Below are 19,286 nucleotides of genomic sequence, written 5' to 3' on the forward strand. Positions count from 1 at the left end.
ATTTTAAACCGCTCAAAGAAAAGGGACACAAAGAACAGACGGCAAAGAATGGTCCTGGCTTGGGTCTTTTTTCAACAAATCTGGGTCCGGCGACAGCACAAAACCTATTGGGTCCAGCGATGGCACAAAACCCATTGGTGCCCACTTCCCAAATTCCAAAAAGTCTCATCAATTTGCCTTCATTCACATATCTTCATAGGTACATTATACATATCAATGGTGTCCTGGCTGCTTTGACTTTATGCCATGCTCCCCTCATGGCGGCAGCTGCCCTGGCAGCAGAACTGGTGGCTGTGCTTGAGGCCTGGGGTTAATGTACCCCTGATCCCAGCTGTAAAAATCCCCATAGCCTGGAGGTGATGCCCCCCGGTTTGGCTTGGCACTAGGCTTGGCCTGGCCTGGTGGCCTTCCCTTCTTGGGGTGCCGCCTTGTGTGTCTCAGCCACCCAGGTGGTGTTGGAGGACCCTGCTGGGTGGGGCTGGTGCAGGGAGCTGTGGGCCGTCTTGCGGGCCTGGGCCAAGGCCTGCCAGTGGGCATGGGCAAAGCCCTACGGTCCTGCTTTGGGCTGGGTGTGGTTGCATCTGATGCCTGGCTCTGTGCCAGGAGTGGTTGGCGGCTGGGCGCAGAGAGCATCTCCCGGGTGGTCCTTTCAATCCAGTGGAGGTAGTGCTGTGTGGAGATGTAGATGCCCGGCTGCTTTGCCTGGCCACAGATGGGCGCCCCCAAGCTGGCGACGCCAATCACCCAGTAGCGCTCGGACCTTGCTTCCCGGCACATGAGCGGGGCACCAACGTCGGTCTGTGTGTGGGGAGAACAAAGGGTGGAGGGAGGCGGTCAGCAGGTGGGGAGATGGGCATTCGGGGTAAAGGAAGCATTAAGGAGCAGCCAGCCACTTTTGGAGAAGGACAGCGCCGCCCAAGCCCAGCTGCTGGTTCCTCAGCGTAGCTCAATAGAGAGCTGTGGGTCTGTAGAAGATGGACTAGGAATATGGAGAAATTCTGGGTCAGATCATTTGTTCCATCCAGTGGAATATTCTTGACACTGACTGGCAGCAGTGGTGCTCCAGGATTCCAGGCAGGGCTCTCTCCCAGCTAGATCTGGAGATGCCCCAGGACCTGATCCTGGGACCTGCATGCAAGGCAGGTGCTCATTCTTCTGCTGAGCTATGGCCTTCCTGAGAGGGAGGCGGGTGGCTCAAGTGGAGCATTGGGTGCTTTGTAAGGGAGGGAGGTGGGTGGTGGCTGGAGAATTCACTAGAGAGGAAGATGGGGGAGATGAAGAGTGAAGGAGGAAGGTGGGGCTGGAGCTGAATGGGGTCCTCAGCAGCTGGGAAAGGGGAGGGATGGGTGGGCAGATTGGTGGCATTGACAAAGAGGACTTGGCATGGGGGGTGGCGAGCAGTCCTGCAAAGTCGGGTGCAGAGGTGACAATTGCTGAGTTGATTGTTGGCCACGGAAAGCCAAATCCCATCACCAGGCTTGACAAGGGGCCAGACATGCAAAGGAAGTTCTATTGTACTTTCGGTGGTGGGCCCTCAGAGGTGTTTCCCTATGCTAATCTTATACCTGGGTCTTGCCCTTATGCTAATCTTGTACCAAGGACTTGTCTGGACATGTCTGGCATGGCTAAACTAGTGTAACCCCTGTCTACCTGTCCTGTTTTGTGACATGTCAGTGATGTAGCAATGATGCTGTATGAACTGTATTCTGGGATATGGTGGGAAACTTTTAAAAGTCCTTGTCACCCCATCCTCGGGGTTCAAATTTCTTCTTTCAACCTGTTGCACAATAAACTTTGGTCTACAGCTATTTGCTCCGGTTGGTGGCTGAACTCCTTCCTTTATTCTGCAGGGACCCGCGGGCTCTGCCCGATGAGCTGGGTGACTGAGCAGCCTTGCACCTAGATTTTTCCGTAACAGGAGGGGTGTGAGTTCGTGTTGTGGGGCACGCATGAATCTGCCCCTGCAAGGGGGACATTTGATGGGGAGAGGAAGGTTGGGCTTGCATCTCCTGGTTTTCATCACCGGGATTTTGGAGGCTACACGATTGCAGTCTGCCTGGCTCTGTATCGCACTTGCACCATGCCTGCTCAGCTCAGCCAGTGTGCAAAGTCAGTGCTCAGAGGTGCAAGCTGTAGCCTCCTCAGGGGGCAGCAAATCCAGTTCTCCCTTCTCCTCTCCAGCAGTAGCCCTGGATGGCTTTGGCCCTTGCCTACCTCACAGGGGCTGTTGCCTCCTTCTTCCTCGTATCCAGCACACAGGATCTCATCGGCCACCTTCCGCTTCCACCAGCTCTTGCTGCCGCAGGTTTGTAGGGAAAGGAGTTTCACCTTTGATTCTTGCAGGATGCCAGATATTTTATGCTCTGTGAGTGGAAGGCAGGAAGAAGCGTTCAGTTGCATCCAGGAATTAAATGAGAGATATTTACGGAGAATGTTGATTTATGACCCTTCGATCAATGCCACGTAGCAAAGGCAGCTGTCGAGATGACTGCCCTCCAAGCCTTCAGAGATGGCCTGAGGATTATGCAACAATATTTATTTTGCTGTCTCTCACTCTCAGGCTAACCTACCTAACAGGGCTGGTGCTGATGATGAAAAGGGGTGGAGACCTATGTCTGCCACCTTGAGCTCCTTGTAGAAAACTTGGGACATAAACCTAAGCAGTAAATAAATTCAGGTAGGTAGCCATGTTGGTCTGACGCAGCTGAAATAAATATATATATTTTTGTCCTTAGAGACCAACTAAGATTGTTCTGAGTATAAGGTCTTCCTCCCAGAGCTTGAGAAAGAGAGCTGCCATTGTCTGGGAGGAAGACCTTTCATTGCCGACAGACAGCCACCCAATCTTAAACAACTCCTCACCCACAATAATACAGCAACCAGACTTAACATGGACACTGGTACCAGAGCCTGCAATAAACCCAAATGGCAACTTTGCTGCCACAGACATCCAGACAACACCATCACTGGACCCAACAACATCAAATATACCATCTTAGGCTTGTTTAATTGCTCATCTTCTAACATTGTGTATGCCATCAAGTGCCAGCAGTGCCCTTCAGCTCTCTATCTTGGACAAACAGGCCAAACCCTACGCCAAATGATAAATGGACATAAATCTGACATCAGGAATCACAAGACAGAGAGGCCAGTAGGAGAACACTTCAGTCTCCCAGGACACTCAATACAGGATCTCAGAGCAACTGTCTTATTACAAAAGAATTTCAGAAATAGACTTGAAAGAGAAGTTGCTGAATTACAACTTATTACTAAACTGAAAACTATGGAGAGACCTGGTCTGAACAGATATAGTGGATTCTTATTTCATTATACATGCTAAAGCTATTTTTGGTCATCTGCATATTTACGGGACCGCCTCTCCTGGTCTGCCCCGCAGAGGACCTTAAGGTCCATGAACAGCCATAGTTTAGAGGTCCCGGACCCTAAGGAAGTCAGACTATCTTCCACCAGGGCCAGGGCCTTCTCAGTGCAAGCAAGGCAGCAAGGAGGGAAGAGAAGGTAGCAGAAGCTCCCCCCATGACCAGCAGTGTTTTCCCCAAATACGTGAAGGGACATATGGTCTTGTTATACGGTGTTTTCATGTCATGGGCTGGGGGGAGGATGGTAAGACTTTGGGATTTGAACACAGCTCCTGAAAGAAGGAAATGGGCATTCCACTCCAAGAATCCTAGAATTGGAAGGGTCCCGGGTCATCTAGTCCAACCCCCTGCAATGCGGGGATAGAAGGCCACCCAACCTCGGCAAGGAAGGAGAGTCCACCACCTTCTGTGACCAGACATTTGTTCACAACCGTTCTTGTGTGTTTGTTACACTTGGCATTGAAGGCATGGGACATATTTGCACTCTGATCTCCCAGGGTGGGGTCAGTCCTCACAGGGGGCTGCTTTCGTGGGGAGGTCCTGGGGCTCTCACTTTCCTCACCCATGTCGCCCCAGCCACTGATATAGCAATGAGTGAGCATCGAAAGTACCACGCTGTCGTCAGGCAAACAGGCCGGCTGGACGTAGTCGCTGCAGCGGACCGGCTCCACCAGCTCCACCACAGAGAGGCCGAAGCGAAGCGACTCGTCATCCTCATAGAGTTTGTAGTCTACCACCCTCTTTATCCAGCGCTGCTGGGCATCAGGACCAGGCTGTGAGAGCTTGGTGATGCCAACCACCACCTTAAAGAATTTTCTCAATCTGGAAGGGAAGAATAGGTTCATTGCTGGTGGCACAATGTTCTTGGACCGCACAAAGGTTACCCAAAGAGGTCTGGATGCTCCCGTGAAAAGCCTAGAGCCCCAACCCTGACACAGCTCAGCTGATGGAGGAATAAGACGGAGAGGCAAGTCAGAGCCAAGGAGTCTGGTCCAGCTGTCTGGCCAGGGACCCTTTTTCACATCTTTTATGACCCAGGTGGGAAGGGGCATCGGATTAAGGGGCTAGAAAGGGGAAAGGGAGCGGTTTGTAAAAGGGTAGAAGGAACCAGTTCATTGTCCTGGGTCACTCTAAGGGCCGCATAAATGCCATACATTTAAAGTACATGATGGCTCTGCTCTCCCTCCATGGTTCAAGGCTGCAATGCTTCTGAAATCCATTTGCTGGAAGCTGCAGAAGGAGAGAGGACTCCTCATGGCCAGTCTGCACTTTCAGCAGCCCTAAAGACAAGATGCTTGCTTTCAGAATGTCAAAACTGAGACAGATCCCCCAAGGACTAATCTAACAGTGGCTTTCACCCATCACAACTAAAGAGACCTTCACACTCCATGTTGGGCAGAGGCAGAAGATGGGACTCTGCTGCCATAAGATGCCCCCAGGCTGCCTGCTTTGTAGACCCTGCCATGTTCTCCTACCCGAGGAGCAGCTGCTCCTTTGGCTTACGTCTTGATCTTCAAGCAGTGGGCTGCACTGAGGACCCAGCGAGAGCTGATGAGTGAACCTCCGCAGAAATGAACCCAGAGTCCACCTTGGCTTGGGTACTGGAAGCTGACTTGCCAGGGCCATGTTCCTGGCAGGACGTCACTGCCACTCATGACCTTCCTCAAGTACTGACTGCCTGCCAGCGGACGTCTTCCGCAGTCTCCCCTGGAAAGGAACATTTCCATTAGTTTTCAGCCGCACATGTATTGCTGCCTCTGTAGAACCGAAAGGAGTTTGGAGGCTCCATCCCTCGAGGCGTTTACTTCCTTTCTTATGCTTTTCACACTATGCTTGTTTTGATGCCCAATAGATTGTTGCTGAGGGACCTGTGTGTTGTATTCTTTTAAAATGCAATGCCAGCAAACCGTGGTGCTTAGCACCACATGGAAGGCAGAGCAAGCTTATTTTCTGTTGCTCCAAAGGGAAGACCTGAACCAATGGATTCAAACTGCAAGAAAGGAGATTCTGACTATACACTAGGGAGAGCTTTCTTGAGAGCTGCTCAAGAGTAGAAGTGATGAGCTCAGAAGGTGATGGACTCTCCTTCCTTTGTAAACAGAGGTCGGATAGCCTCTGCCCGGAATTCTTTAGCTGTGATTGCTACATTGCAAGGGCTTGGATTAGATCAGTGGCATAGCATGGGTTGCCATCACCCAGGGTCACACAGAGTGGGTGGGTGGGCAGGAAACAGACAGAGTGCACATGTGCATACAACTGTAAGGCGTCCGTGTCACCCATGAGATCACAGCTGAAGAGATAAGAAGAGTCATTCTGGAGAGATCTCTTCCTGCTTCACATGGAGAAGTGAAGAGATGTGCTTTTGTCACTGGGCTCAGTTGATCTAAATGCCAGGGATCTGCAAAGGTTTCTGTCAAAGGCAAAAGATGCCAAGCACCTGTGCCCTCTCCAATAACAGGGTTTGAATTTCCTTAGTAGATGTCAGCACACTGAGTGGACCGCAGGGGATATGGATTGGGGAGGAAAAGGCCACTCGGGCTCAGTTGTGCCTCCATTGCCATGGAGGCCACATCCAGAGCGAGATGCCTCTGTGCTACCTCCTTGCTACATTGGTCCATTTTAGCACTTACTTGCAGGTAGGGTCTCCGGCATGGGTGGGCCGGAAATCAGCGAGGGCCAGAATGAGGAGAAGCCACCTGCTCATCCTTCTGTTGATTCCTCCACCATGTTTTCCTGGAATCCATGATGTCACAAACCAGGTGTGCCCAGGTTCTGACATCATACAGGTGGCTTTGGCAAAGGTGCAAGAATGGAAGAAGCCGGTGTGAAACTTGGCACTTGGCGAGCAGGAAGAGAAAGTGAAGGAAACAGCAATGGACAGCTGGAATCAAAGAACTGTCAAGCCAGAAGGGACCCGAAGGACCATCTAGTCCAACCCCTTGCAATACAGGGTTAGAGAAGAGAGAGGATGATTTGTGGCATCAGGGAAACCTGGGCAGAAAGCCGAGAACTATCTGGAAGTCACGAGGAGGACTTCATCTAAGTTGTGTGTATTTGTGCATGGAGGCAATTTGTGTATGGAGGCAGGGAGCATGGCTTAGCAGCATTTATTTTACTAAAACATTTTTACACCACCCTCCCTTAGAAATTCCAAGGTCGTTAACAAAATATCGCAATGGCGTCAATACAACAATCCCAGATTGTTCAAAATATCCATAGCAGAAGGCGGCTGTCTACCGAGCCTGCAAACTCAATGGAGAGGAGGAAGTGGAGAGAGGAAGTTAGGATAGGTTTGGACATTAGTTCAGGGGTCGGTGGGTGGGGAACCTTCTTTGTCCGGAGTGACCACATTCCCTTCCAAATAATCTTGCCCATGTTGGGTGGGGCCAGGGCAAAAGCTGGTGGAGCAACAATTCTAAAGCTTGCCTTGGATTCTACACACCAGCCCCATCTACCGGTCAAGTGAGGGGCATTATCAGAGTCCAAGGATACCTTCCATCCAGGTGAAAGCACCAAGGTTGTTGGGAAGCAGGGCTGACGTGGGGCATGGTCTATGGAGACCGGGTGTGGCTGGGAGCAAGTGAGGGCCAGTGAGTAAGGCTTGGAGCACCCCATTTGGCCCTCTGCCTGAGATTCCCCACTCCTGCTTTCCTTATAGCAGTGTTGGCTAATCTGGCTCTACTCTGGTTGCTTTGGGTTGCTGCTCAATTGACACAGCCTTGACAGCTGAGACTCATGGGATTTGTAGTCCTAAAATGCTGGAGGGCACGAGGCTGGTCAAGCCTGATTACAAGCATGGGAGTTTTCTTTATGTCGTTGGTTGCGAGTTGTTTCATTGCCTCTTCACCCCAACATTCTGATCCTGTTGTCCCTAGAATAAGTCTCTGGGCTCGTCCATGCTTCTTCCACTTGCTAGAAAGCACAGGCTTGAGCAGTTTTCCAACTTGTCCAATGTTTTCCAGGCACAGGTCCAAGTAGCTTTGCCTTTGTCCCGCCGCTTTCTCCCAGAAAACCTACTCTTTAGTGCTAAATCTGCAGAAACCCAACCGCCGTTTGCTGTGGTCGAGCAAGTTTTCCCATCAGAAAGTGGCAGGGAAGTGGATATGCTCATGAGCCCCCAGTCATGTTTTTGGAGACAAAAAAGGTCCAGGAATGCAGGATTTTCTAGCCAGAATGGATGTTGTTAAGGTTAAAACGCCATCTCCCCTCCCTAAGGTAATATTTAGAAAACAATATTGGTTGGTAGCAGTGCCATCTGTTTGTTTGACCAGGTTTAGGGACACCCCCTCTCCAAACCCTAGGAATGAACAAAGTCTAAGATTTTGATTAACTGGGATATGGATTAAAGCACAAGCTGCAGGGCAGTGCCAGACAGCGAATTTCTGGGCTGGCTTTGCATTTTGTAGAGCAGAAAGTATTGATCTGATGTGTAGAGATCTTTGCTATTGCGTGGCGAGTCCCCCCCCCCCCCCAGTGGAAATAATGACACATGACACAATTATTAAGGTTAATGGGCTAAATAAGGCCACAACTTTTATTGGTTACTGGTGATGAGTGGTATTGGCTTAGGCATTGGTCCTAACCGACTATATCCGACTTCAGCCCATCCGCTTGAAGTCCGGGAAGGGTTAACCACCAGTAGGGGGAGTCCTGCTGATGCACATCAACTAGGAACTCCCCTGGGGTCACCGTTAGGGGGCGTGCCTTAGGCCCTCACCTCCCCAGGCTTCAGACAGGGCCACGCCCCCCGGAATCCTTTATCAGACTACCCTTCAGTATGTGGGGCAGGTGATGGCCCTTCCTCCCCTCTTCCATCTACAGAGCAATACCAATGCCTAACCGCCAATACCCAGAAAGTTGTGATGATTTGCTATGAGGAAGGCGAAAACCAAGTGGCTGGTGCCAATTTGCCAAGTGGAAAAATTCCTACCAGGCCCCTCAATGGCGACTAACCAAGGTCCATAGCAAGGTCAAGGGCGGGAAGGTGGGAAAAACAGGAACAGCTGGCAGGCGGGGAAAGAGGGAGATCCCCGGCCGCGTCCTGCCTTAAATAGGGCAGGCCATGCCCCCAGAGCCAGCTGATTGGCTGGCCGGGATGTGACGTGACCGGGAATTCCCCCCCCCCAGTCTTTCAGATACTGTATATACAGTGAGCTTTCGATGGAGAATGCAATCAAAGAGGAGATATTGTAGACTGGCTGCATATGTCTTCGAAACACAGCAAAGAGCTAACATTTATAGATACACTAAATGACTGTCCTAGTTCAGTTAGTAATGGAATTGACCAGAAGAACATAAACTCTGGGTTTTAACTCAAGTGACAGCCAGGATCTGGTTAGATGAAAGTGTTGCTGAACTAATTGGGAAGAGTGACCACAGTGCTATCAAATTCAATTTATATATGTACTGGACATTTGCCAAGTAAGTTCATTGTAGTCACGTTTGACTTCAAAGAAAGGGACTTCCCAAAAGTGAGGGATCTGGTAGAAAGGAAGGTGAAAGGCAAAAACCCTGCAGAACACTTAGGGGTTATTCAAAACCACAATAAGAGGATCTCAACAATAATGTATATTGCACTTGAGGAAAAAATACCACGTGGGCCAAGAGGATGCCAGCATGGCTAAAGAGCAGAGTCCAGGAATCAGGGACAAGGCAGAAGGCCTTCTTGGTGGTGGCACCCTCCCTATGGAACATCTTCCCTTCAGATGTCAAGGAGATAAAGAACTATGCAGCTTTTAGAACACATTTGAAGGCAACCCTGTATTGGGAAGCTTTTAATGTTTGCTGCTTTATTATGTTATATATATTCTGTAAGTTGCCCAGAGTGGCTTGGGACACCCAGCCAGATGGGTGGGGTATAAATAATAAAATTATTATTGTTGTTACTATTATTATCCTCGTTTTGGCATCTTGCCCTGGTGCTTCTGTTAATATTAATAACAGAAACATAAAGCAGCGATGATGCTAGGCTGCCCACATGCTCTCTGGAGAGAACCTGGATTCATGTGTTTTATGATGTCATGAATTCTAAGAAAAGGTGCTGGTGGTAGACCCTGTAGCCTTGGGAGCTGCCCAAAGGATGAGATGGTTGGTCCTTTCTGTTCTGTTCCTTGCTGCATTCCAGGCCACTCATAACACCACGGTCAGCAGTTGCGAGTAAGGGGCCAAAGAGGCTTTGGGGATGATGGGTGGCATTTTGTAAGGAAAGACAAAATAGGGAAGAAGTTTTTTTGTTGGGGGGGGGGGAGAAGCTGGCCACGTGACCCGGAAGTGTCTCCAGACAGCGCTGGCCCCCGGCCTCTTAAGTGAGAGTCTCCTCCAGCACCAGAATTCAAAAGCATCAATTCTTCGGCAATCAGCCTTCTTTATGGTCCAGCTCTCACTTCCATACATAACTACTGGGAAAACCATGGCTTTAATAACCTTCCTTCTTCCAGAAATCAAAACTGTGTCTCTCTCCCATTGCAGCCTGCATTTGCCTACCTAAGGCTATGCATCTGCTGGAGAGTTGCATGATATTCCCCCCACTCTGACTGGGAACAAGGATGAGATGGTTGGTCATCTCTGTTCTGGTCCTTGCTGCATTCCAGCCCACCCATAACGCAACCGTCAGCAATTGCGAGAAAGAGGCCATTGGGTTGATGGGTGGCATTTTGTAAGGAAAGACAAAATAGGGAAGAAGTTTTTTTCCTGGAAAAAGACCCCAGGTGGTCTTCTGTCTGCCTGTCCATCTACCAGGGTTGCTCTCCTTCCATTTTGCCTTGAGGGTCTCATGAAATTTAGTGGCATTCCAGCCAACCCTCTGAAGTAGACCGATTGAAAGCAATGAACAAGTTAGGTCCATTACTTTTGGTGGATGTACTCTGAGACAAGTCTTGTTGATTACCACCTATAGCCATGGCACCCAAACAGATCTCCCAAGGTTACTATCATGAATTACATAAAACTGACAAGGCTGCATTTTTTTAAAACAAATAATAATAATAGTAGAATTCCCCCCCCAAAAAAAATAAAATTTGTTGAACTATATAAAAGACCTGCAAAATACCAGATGATATATGAGGAGCCCGTGTCAGTAAAAAAGAAAATGTGCGATCACAATATTCAAAGAGCTGCACAATCCACCCAATATTCAAGAGCTGCACAATCCACCCACGTCATGCACATGATCTGTTGACGCTCTCCATCTTTTCCAGTGGCATCTGCGGAAGGCGACCCTTGGCAAGCAGCCATAGGTTGATGCGTATTATGGGCGGCAGCAATGTTCTTCCGGGGACCTGGCCCTGGATGGTCAGCATCCAGACAAAAGTACGAGGGAACGCCTACTTTCCTAGCTGCGGAGGTTCGCTCCTTGGCCCCCAATGGGTCCTCAGTGCAGTCCACTGCTTCCCAAAACCAAAGTAAGCAGAAGGGGAAGTCTGCTTAGCAGAAGGCCATTCCTGAGGAGGGTTGTGGAATCTGCAAGCCCAGCAGCCTGGGGGCATCTCAAGGAAGCAGAGTCCCTTCTTCTGCCTTCCAGGTGATACTTGGAGGAACTGCAGTTTGCCTGAACACAGAGCCGTCCTCTTGGGATGGTGGAGTCTACAGCCCAGGAACTGCCCTACCGGATCAGGACTAAGGTCCAGTTGGTCCAGCATCCCATTGGGAACTTCAGAGGGCTGGGCACTCAGAGGCAGAGCAAGGTGGGTGCGGAGACCCTGGGTGTCATCCCTGAGGGGGGCTGACATCATCACACCGCCACCCTGGGGCGCTCGTTGCGGGCAGCACACCCCCAGGACGCACACCCCGCAGGATGCTCCCTTCACCCTCCTGGGATGCCATCCCTGCCCCCGTGGGTGGCTAGCCCCACCCCCTGGGTACACTCCGCTCCGGGTGCCAGAACAGCTAGCTGCATCACTGTGGGCACTCAGGCCGATCCGCCCCCTTTTGGTTCATAGGAATATAGGGCTCATCCACAATTCCATTTGTCCTGAGACCTGTAGGCAGAGATCCGAGAGGCTTCTTCTTTCTCCCACTGCTTTCCCCAGGAAAACACACTGTTCATCGCTGAATCAGAACAAATGTCAATCGAGTTTTCTATGAATTCATGTTTGCTCCAATTTAGATGTAAACAGCAGGTTTTCCCAGGGAAAGCGGCCGGGCACAGGAACGAGGACCCAGGACGTGGGCCAGCCCCTTTGTGCTAAAATTGCGCTTTTAATGGGGGTGATTTAATGGGTGGGTGTTGTTTATTGTTCTTAAATGTTCTGTGTTAACTGATATATTGTATTTGTCTTTTTTGTTTTTGTTTTATAAAGCTGATTAATATTCTACAGTTTTTTTTTTGTGGGAACGGAGTTATTGTTTTGTTATTTTTTGTTTTGACTATTTACTTGTGTTTTTACCTTGGATTTTTATCCTGTGAACCGTCCTGGGATCTTGTGATGAAGGCAATATACAAATGAAATCAAGTTGAATCAAATAAATAATAAAACCTCTCAGGCTTCAACCATGTCGCCTCTTACCCAGTTTTTCTCCAAACTAAAAAGTCCCAAGCGTGGCAGCTTTTCCTTGTAGGGAAATCCCTCCACACCCCTGATAATTTTGGTGGTCCTTTTCTGAACCTTCTCCAGCTCTGCAATATCCTTTTGGAGGTGGAGCCAGCTTCACTGGATATCCAGGTGTTCCACCCTCGTGAGAAAGGGAGGGAGGATTTTTTCTCCATCCTTTCTCTTACATTCAGAGAGTCCAAGAACATCCTCCCACAAGCCATTTATCCCTGTTCTTGGCCCCACCTGCAGAGACCAGTACAAGCTTGTTCTTGGCTCCAACCGGATCAAGAAGCTGGGCCCAGAGGCTGAGCAGCGCTTCATTAAGAGGCTGGTGAAACACGAGAGGTATGACAACCAGCTGAATCAAGGAGAGGTGGTCTTCGCAGACATTGCCTTGCTGGAGATGGACGAGCCCGTCAACTGCAGCGACTACATCCAGCCAGCCAGCCTGCCTGACGAAAGAATAGAGGTTTTGACGCTCGGCCATTGCTACGTCAGTGGCTGGGGTGGCCTCCTGCCAAAAGGTGAGAGCAGCCATGTGAAAAGCAGGAGGACTGGCCCACCTGAAGTGTTTGAAATAAAGTCATCACCTGCACCTTCACTGCCAGCCGGCATTTTCCAGGGTGGTTTAGGACTTGTCTGCACTTCCGCTTATCCTGCCGTTTCCCCCCCGGGGGAAACCTGCAGTCGAGTTCTCCGCAGATTGCTGTTTGCTCCTATTCAGCAGTCAAGAGTGAGTTTTCCTGGGGAAAGTAACAGGGCAAGCAGAAAACCACTCAGACTCATGCCTAGAGAGCACAAACCTCTTGAACTCATGCTTTCTAGGCAGGGGACAAGTGGAAGTGTGGACGAGCCCTTGCAGGGGGAGGAAAGTTAGTAAATAAAATGGAAGTGACCATGGCAAAAATTATAGCTCTGAATGAATAAATGCTCCTGGGTGGGCAGCAAAAGGTTCATTCCTCACCGGAGAGGTTTTCTTTCCAGTTGTTCCACCCCTGTTCCACTTCCCCTCTGTCTTGCATGGATGAGTTTGTTTATTCCTTTGACATCTGGTGGGAGGGTGTTCGACAAGGCGGGTGCCACCACCGAGAAGGCCCTCTGCCTGGTTCCCTGTAACTTCGCTTCTCACTGGGAGGGAACCGCCAGAAGGGCCTCGGAGCTGGACCTTGGTGTTAGGGCAGAACAATGGGGGTGGAGACGCTCCTTCAGGTATACTGGGCCGAGGCCATTTAGGGCTTTAAAGGTCAACACCAACACCAACTATTTATGAAATCAAAACATGGTTAGCAGGGATTTTTTCAGCCAGAACTCAGTGGCGCTCCATTCTGGCCCCTCTCAGGTGGGCGCCATTGCTGTTATAAGAGACGAGGGAAGGCATTTGTGGTGAGTTCCGGCACCTCTTTTTCTAGAAAAATAGTACTGCTGGTCCACGGACTGAGAGCAGCTAGCCGTTAGGCAGGTCTTAGGGCTTAACCACACGTCTGCTTTCTCGGCGTGGCTCTGAGGAGTTTCCCCCTTTCCTCTCTCCTTCCCCTGCCCCAGTTAGGATTCACGGGCAGGGCACCCCCTGGTCAGGCATCCAGCTGTCTATCTCCATTCCCACCCTGCTGCTTTCTGCTCACAGATTCCACCCCTCCTGACATCATGCAAGAAGGGGCGACGAGTCTCTACACTAGAATCCAATGTGGGATGCGGTGGGGCAGGAGGATCCCTACACAGAACGTCTGTGCCGGACACGAAGAAGGAACAATTTCAATCTGCAGGGTAGGGTGAACCACAGTCAGGAGCCAAAGTCAGGATTTTGTGCTCACCTGATGAGGAGTGTGGCACCCTGTGGCACTCTATGGCTCCACATCAGAGCTCTTTTGTGGCCCACCAATGCTCCAAGTTTCATCGCCTGGCAAGCTGAGCTGAGGCTGCTCTCCGAGGCTGTCTACACACCACACGGTCAAAGCATATTCAAAGTGCAGGACTCCCGCTGCCCCCCCCCCCCCCGCCACCGAAAAAAAAAAAAAGAATATTGAGGAACTGCAATTTGGGTGCCCAGAATCAGATCTCCATGAGGAGTGAACTACAGTTCCCACGATTCTTGTGGGGGAGGGAGTCACACACTTTAAATGTAGGATATTGGTATATGTTTCAATCCGTTTTCAGTTTGTAGCTGGTTTTATCTTCTGAATGTTTTCAAGAGTTGGTTTTACTTGTTATTGTTTCGTTCTCTTCGTAAACTGCCTAGAGGTTGCTGTTGTACAATCAAGCAGGGTTGTAGAGTTGAATGTACCTCGGGGCGGTCATCTAGTCCAACCCCCTGCAAGGCAGGAATTTAATGCTAATAATAATAATAATAATAATAATAATAATAATAATAATAAATTATTTATTCCCCGCCCAAAGCCGGGCTCAGGGCGGTTAACACCAATAAAATTACAATGGAAACATAATAGGGGAAAAAAACAACAACAACCCAATTTAAAATACAGGTTAAAATGCAATTTTAAAAGCAGCCTCATTTTAAAAGTAGTGTGATGACCTGGGAATCCGATTCAGAGGCTGAACCAGAGGAGTCCCAGCCTGCACAGGAGTCCCCGCCTCCAGGGCCGGCTGAGCTGGGGCAGGGCCTTGATTCTGAAGCGCCTGCACCTGTGCCGGATCCTCAGGAGCAGACACCAGGTGAATCCACACTGGCTCCGGAGGAGATGGAGGACCCACTGCCTGCAGGTGCGCCTCCCCCAGCCTTGTCAGGGGAAGGTGAAGCTGCCTCTGGGTCCGGTAACCCTCCAGCCTCTCCTGAGCTGCAGAGGCTCAGGGCAGAGAGGTGGAGGGAACTGGTTTCTCCCAGGAGGAGTGCTCACCTTAAGGCCAGAAGAAGCGGGTCACCTGGGGGCCGGGCCCGCCCCTGGCCTCAGAGAAGATAAAGGCCAGTCAGCCCGGTCCCAGGTTGCGGGAGCAACGTCATTGAAGAACTGTTTCGGCCAGCACCCAGTTCTGTTCCCCCAGAGTTCCTGTCCTTGCCCGGCTCCTCGCTGTGGACCCCGCTTCACCCGTGGAGGACTCAGGTTCTGGACCTTGCCCCACGGTAACCTCCCCCCTGGACCAGCACAAGTAGCCCATAAATCAAAACCGTAAGGGGAGGGTCAGACTGAGTCCAAACCAAAGGCCAGGCGGAACAGCTCTGTCTTGCAGGCCCTGCAGAAAGATGTCAAGTCCTGCAGGGCCCTAGTCTCTTGTGGCAGAGCGTTCCACCAACTTGGGGCCAGTACTAAAAAGGCCCTGGCCCTAGTTGAGACCAATCTAATCACCTTTGCTACTTGGGACCTCCAAGGTGTTGTTATTTGTGGACCTTAAGGTCCTCCGCGGGGCATACCAGGAGAGGTGGTCCCGTAGGTACGTGGGTCCTAGGCCGCATAGGGCTCTAAAGGTCAAAACGAGCCCCTTAAAGCTGACCCTCTACTCCACTGGGAATAAGTGGAGTTGATGTGCTGTGCTGCCCCTGACAGGATGGCTGAGCCTTGTATCCTTACCCCATTTGCCTCTGCCTTCATCTCCACAGCATCATGCCCGCACCTCATTCCACCACCTTCTTTTCCCCCTCGCAGGGTGACAGCGGAGGCCCCCTGATGTGCAGGGAAGAGAGGTCTGAGCGCTACTGGGTGATTGGAGTCGCCAGTTTCGGACCGGTGTACTGCGGCACAGCAAAGCTCCCAAGCGTCTTCATTTCCACGCAGTACTACCTGGACTGGATCCAAAGGACCTCTAAGCTGCAGCTGTCGGTTCCCACACACACCCCGCTGCTGGCGCAGACCCAGGCCACAACAACGCGCAAGCCCAGGACGTTACCTACAGCAGCCAGGCCAAGACCCCACAGGCCTCCCTGGGTGAGGCCCCCACAGTGGGGTGTGAGGCCTCCTCCCCAGGTGCAGACCACAAGGTCCTCCTTCCCTCCCTGGATGAGGGAGAACTATTTTTGGGGTAACCGGAGGCCTGGCCGCAGGACTAGGTACAGACCGCAGAAGCCCGGGCCCCGGATGGCACCTCGAAGTCAGTTCGCAGATCCACCAGGGTACTACCCTGGCTCCGAAGACTACTACGATCTGCTTGTGCCCTCAGGAGAGCAGGATTGAGAGGGGCAGCTGGGGTAGGGGGCAGGCATTATAAAGCAGAGGGGTCAGGCTAGAGGCCACCATGATAAGCATAGGATATTCTATAGAATAATAAAATGAAGATGGTTTGAGCAAGCTGCTTGGGATTTGGCAATGGGTCTTTGTGTCTTTCGCGCCATCATCTCACCAAATCTCAGAGAGATGTGTTGGGAAATGGCCAAATCCAGAGCCATATTCTCCTACTTATGTTCATAATTGCTCCAGATCTTTCTTTCCATTAAATGGAAGTGGTAGAAAAAAGAAAAAGAAAACAAGAAAGAAGGGAAGGGAAGGATGAAGGATATTCTACGTTTAAGAATTCCAAAATGTATTTTACAACAAATTAGAACACTTTATATTTCACATTTTACAGTTTATACTCCAAACTATAGCAGTTAATTTATTAGCCCAAAAGAGTTTGCAAGGTGGGATGCTCACCCAAAGGAAACATGGCTCAGCAAGGACACTTTCCAGTCTCCCAGGCCTAATTAATCACCTACTCCTTTAAGATAGGCAAATATAAACGTCCCCTGCATACCAGTAAAACTGCTGCCAGCTCCCAGCCCCTCTAGGTTCTCCATATCCCTCAATGCTGCATCTGCACCAACCACTGACAGCCATCTCCTGAATCAAGCCTACTCCAGCTTCTCAGCACTGCAAGGCTGTTCCACAATAGCTACCCAACTCGCAAATCACCACGGCCGGCATCCACTCCAGCTGCTTCACTGCCGCTGCCCAGGCACAGAGACTCTCCAGGTCCTCCTCACGCTCCAGCATTTTGGTGCAGCTACTCCTTCACACATTCACAGCAAACACTCTGGCACTGTACAACCAGATCTCCTCAGCACTCTGCTCAGCCTCAGGAACCCATCAGCACATCAAAAGAACTTTCTGGGCCCATAACCTGTCAATAAATTCTACTCAATATTGATCCAGAGCAGAATTCTGACCTATAGTTAGCAGGGTAAAAACTTAAGCACTTTGCAGGATTCCAAAAAAATAGACCAGAGGTAATTAATGTTTCATCCAGCAGAGCTTTACTGCTACTAAAGGCAAATGAGCATCATGGTCACAAATCCTATACATTCACTGTCCATAAGAAATCCAGTTGCAGTAGACTTAACTTAAACTTATAATAACTTATAATAAGTCTAAACCTTAACACTGTATACAGAACAGAAGGAAGAGACACAGAAAGAGAAAGTGAAACCTAGGCTCCTTCTGTCCTTACTTTTATAGTCAGCATGACCTTGAAGAAGAGATAACAAAACCAGTTTAAACCAGCTGTACTCAACTTCTACGAAGGAATAACCCAAACATCATGAATCTTCTGTTTGTTTGTTTCAAACAAGAGAAGCTTCCAAAACCCTCTTGTATTAAGTAGAATAGGAAAGATCTCTACATATCAGATCAATACTTTCTGCGCTAAGAAATCCCACATCCTAGGAATGAATAAAGGCTAGGATTTTGATTAATTGGGATATGGGTTAAAAGGACAAGCTGCAGAGCTGTGCCAGACAGGAAATTTCTGGGCTGGGTTATGCAAACCAGCCTGGCTGACTTAGGGAACAGCAAACCTGTTAACATGACAAAAGGTGTCAATGGGCCATTGGAGAGAATCCTTTCACTTGGGGAGTGAGACCTGATCAAGGTGATGGGGTGTGTCTCTGAGGGGACAGGAAAAGGGAGATATTTGAGCAAGGTCTGTTGGGAAAGAGAAGAAGGGGGAAGAGTTGAGATCCATCTTGGGCAGGCTGGCAGACGGTTGCCTACGCTGCTGCCTCTGGAAATGTGTATGCTGTAAGATCTGGACTCCCTCCATGTAGACTAGAGGTGTGACCAGGTGAATAAATCATATTTCTTAAAGCTGCAACAGTCTCCGCCATGTCTTCAGTTCTCCAAAGGAGCACAGACCCTGTCTGAGTGTCTGGGACCCCATGGGCTCTTGCTGTCGCTTGGCAGAGAGAGGTGGTGTCAGGCATGGAGAATCCTCTCCTCCCCTAGTAGCACCAAAGGCAAGAAGAACAAGCATGTTCGTATTTATGGTTTTTATTCAGTCATCTGGTAGCAAAACAAAGAATCCATGTCTCCACGCAAAGGAGACGTTGCCTCCTCTGAGCCCCCTCTTCCCAGCAACATCCTGAGTACCTACGGAAAGTCCCAGGTGCCACACTCCTCTGCAATCTCTGTTCTTGAATGTGGAGAACCCACAGGACCTTGGGGAAGGAGGATCTCCCAGACTCTTCAGGGAGGTCTCTGCTTGCTGCTTCCTCCCTCCTCCTTCCTCCCTCCTCCTCTACTATCTCGTAACTAGGCAATTCTTCATTCAGCTGTAATTTGGCCCTGTCTTCTTCTCATCTAGTGTCAGGAGCCCAGGCTGCAGTCTTGATAACACAGCACCCAAGTCATAGTTAGCTTGAAGATTTATTGCAATACAAACAATAAGCCTTGGACGTCTAACCAAGCGTCCACGTCTTACAGGTCAGTTGGCCCTTCTGAGGAGTGCTTCCTGGTTCTGCAGAATATCCTGAACCTATGACCCTTACATTTCTGGGTTTATTTCCTGTGTAATACCTTTCCCATACATCTACTCTTTGGGCTCAGGGGATTTATTGCCACCTCTTCCAGTGAAGAAATGCTACCCCTCCTGCTTTCTGAAGCTGCCTGTGCTTCTTGAGCGAGCTGGCTTCTCTCCCTCCCACTCTCTGCCAACGCCTTATATACATTCCATTCCATGTCAGGGGAAGAAGGACTGCTCCCAGCTGTCTGACGGCTTCCTAACTCATGCTGTGTTTCTCTACTTGGGACAGATGTGTTCATGACATCTAGAAACTGCTGGAGACAAAGGGCGAGGGCGAAGCTTCCCACTCCCCCTCCTCTTCCAAGAGGAGCCGAGCAGACTGAGGGGACACTCCCCAGCCTTCCTGTTTGGTCCAGTCCCTGACATCACACCCCTATCCAGAGCTTTCCTCCCCCCCTTTCTTCCTCCCTCCACCCCTTCGGTATTGGTCTGTTGGTGTGGTTCCTATGAAACTCCCTTTGAAATTCCAGGGCATTAACATGTTCTGCATATTCCCACGGTCTTTCTTCGGGCCCATAACCCTTCCATGCAATCAAGTATTGCAGTCTCTTTCGTGTCATGCGTGAGTCTAGAATCTGCTCTACTTCATACTCCTCCTCTCCCTCTACCAGAACAGGAAGTGGGGGTGCTTGCCTGAGAGTTTGTTAGGTGTGTG

General features: G+C 50.1%; 2 protein-coding genes across 5 annotated transcripts in view; one reads left to right on the forward strand and one right to left on the reverse strand.

Annotated features, from left to right (window-relative positions):
• The window catches only part of LOC310659137 (acrosin-like), a gene marked incomplete at its 5' end in the record, with an annotated part of 36,738 nt that extends 20,592 nt beyond the window's left edge, over positions 1-16,146 (forward strand). Inside the window, 5 exons of one of the 4 annotated variants that reach the window (XM_083402290.1) lie at positions 6,189-6,426; positions 10,577-10,780; positions 12,161-12,435; positions 13,536-13,675; positions 15,508-16,146. In XM_083402290.1, the coding sequence (XP_083258416.1) occupies positions 10,620-10,780; positions 12,161-12,435; positions 13,536-13,675; positions 15,508-16,032 (1,101 nt within the window). In that variant the 3' untranslated portion in view covers positions 16,033-16,146. Of the gene's footprint in view, positions 1-6,188; positions 6,427-9,415; positions 9,537-9,925; positions 10,003-10,576; positions 10,781-12,160; positions 12,436-13,535; positions 13,676-15,507 lie in introns of those variants that run through there. The other 3 variants (XM_083402288.1, XM_083402289.1, XM_083402287.1) reach the window with 3 other exon arrangements.
• On the reverse strand, positions 48-6,085 carry LOC310658572 (acrosin-like). The gene is made up of 5 exons (XM_083400706.1): positions 6,011-6,085; positions 4,884-5,087; positions 3,943-4,202; positions 2,215-2,363; positions 48-798 (listed from the first exon to the last, which is right to left on the reverse strand). The coding sequence occupies exons 1-5, from the start codon at positions 6,082-6,084 to the stop codon at positions 256-258; spliced, it is 1,230 nt and encodes a 409-aa protein (XP_083256832.1). The 5' UTR covers position 6,085; the 3' UTR covers positions 48-255.
• Positions 16,147-19,286: the final 3,140 nt, after the last annotated feature.

Source organism: Podarcis tiliguerta, assembly GCF_965153285.1.
Source record: "Podarcis tiliguerta genome assembly, chromosome: 10".
Taxonomy (NCBI): Eukaryota; Metazoa; Chordata; class Lepidosauria; order Squamata; family Lacertidae; genus Podarcis; species Podarcis tiliguerta.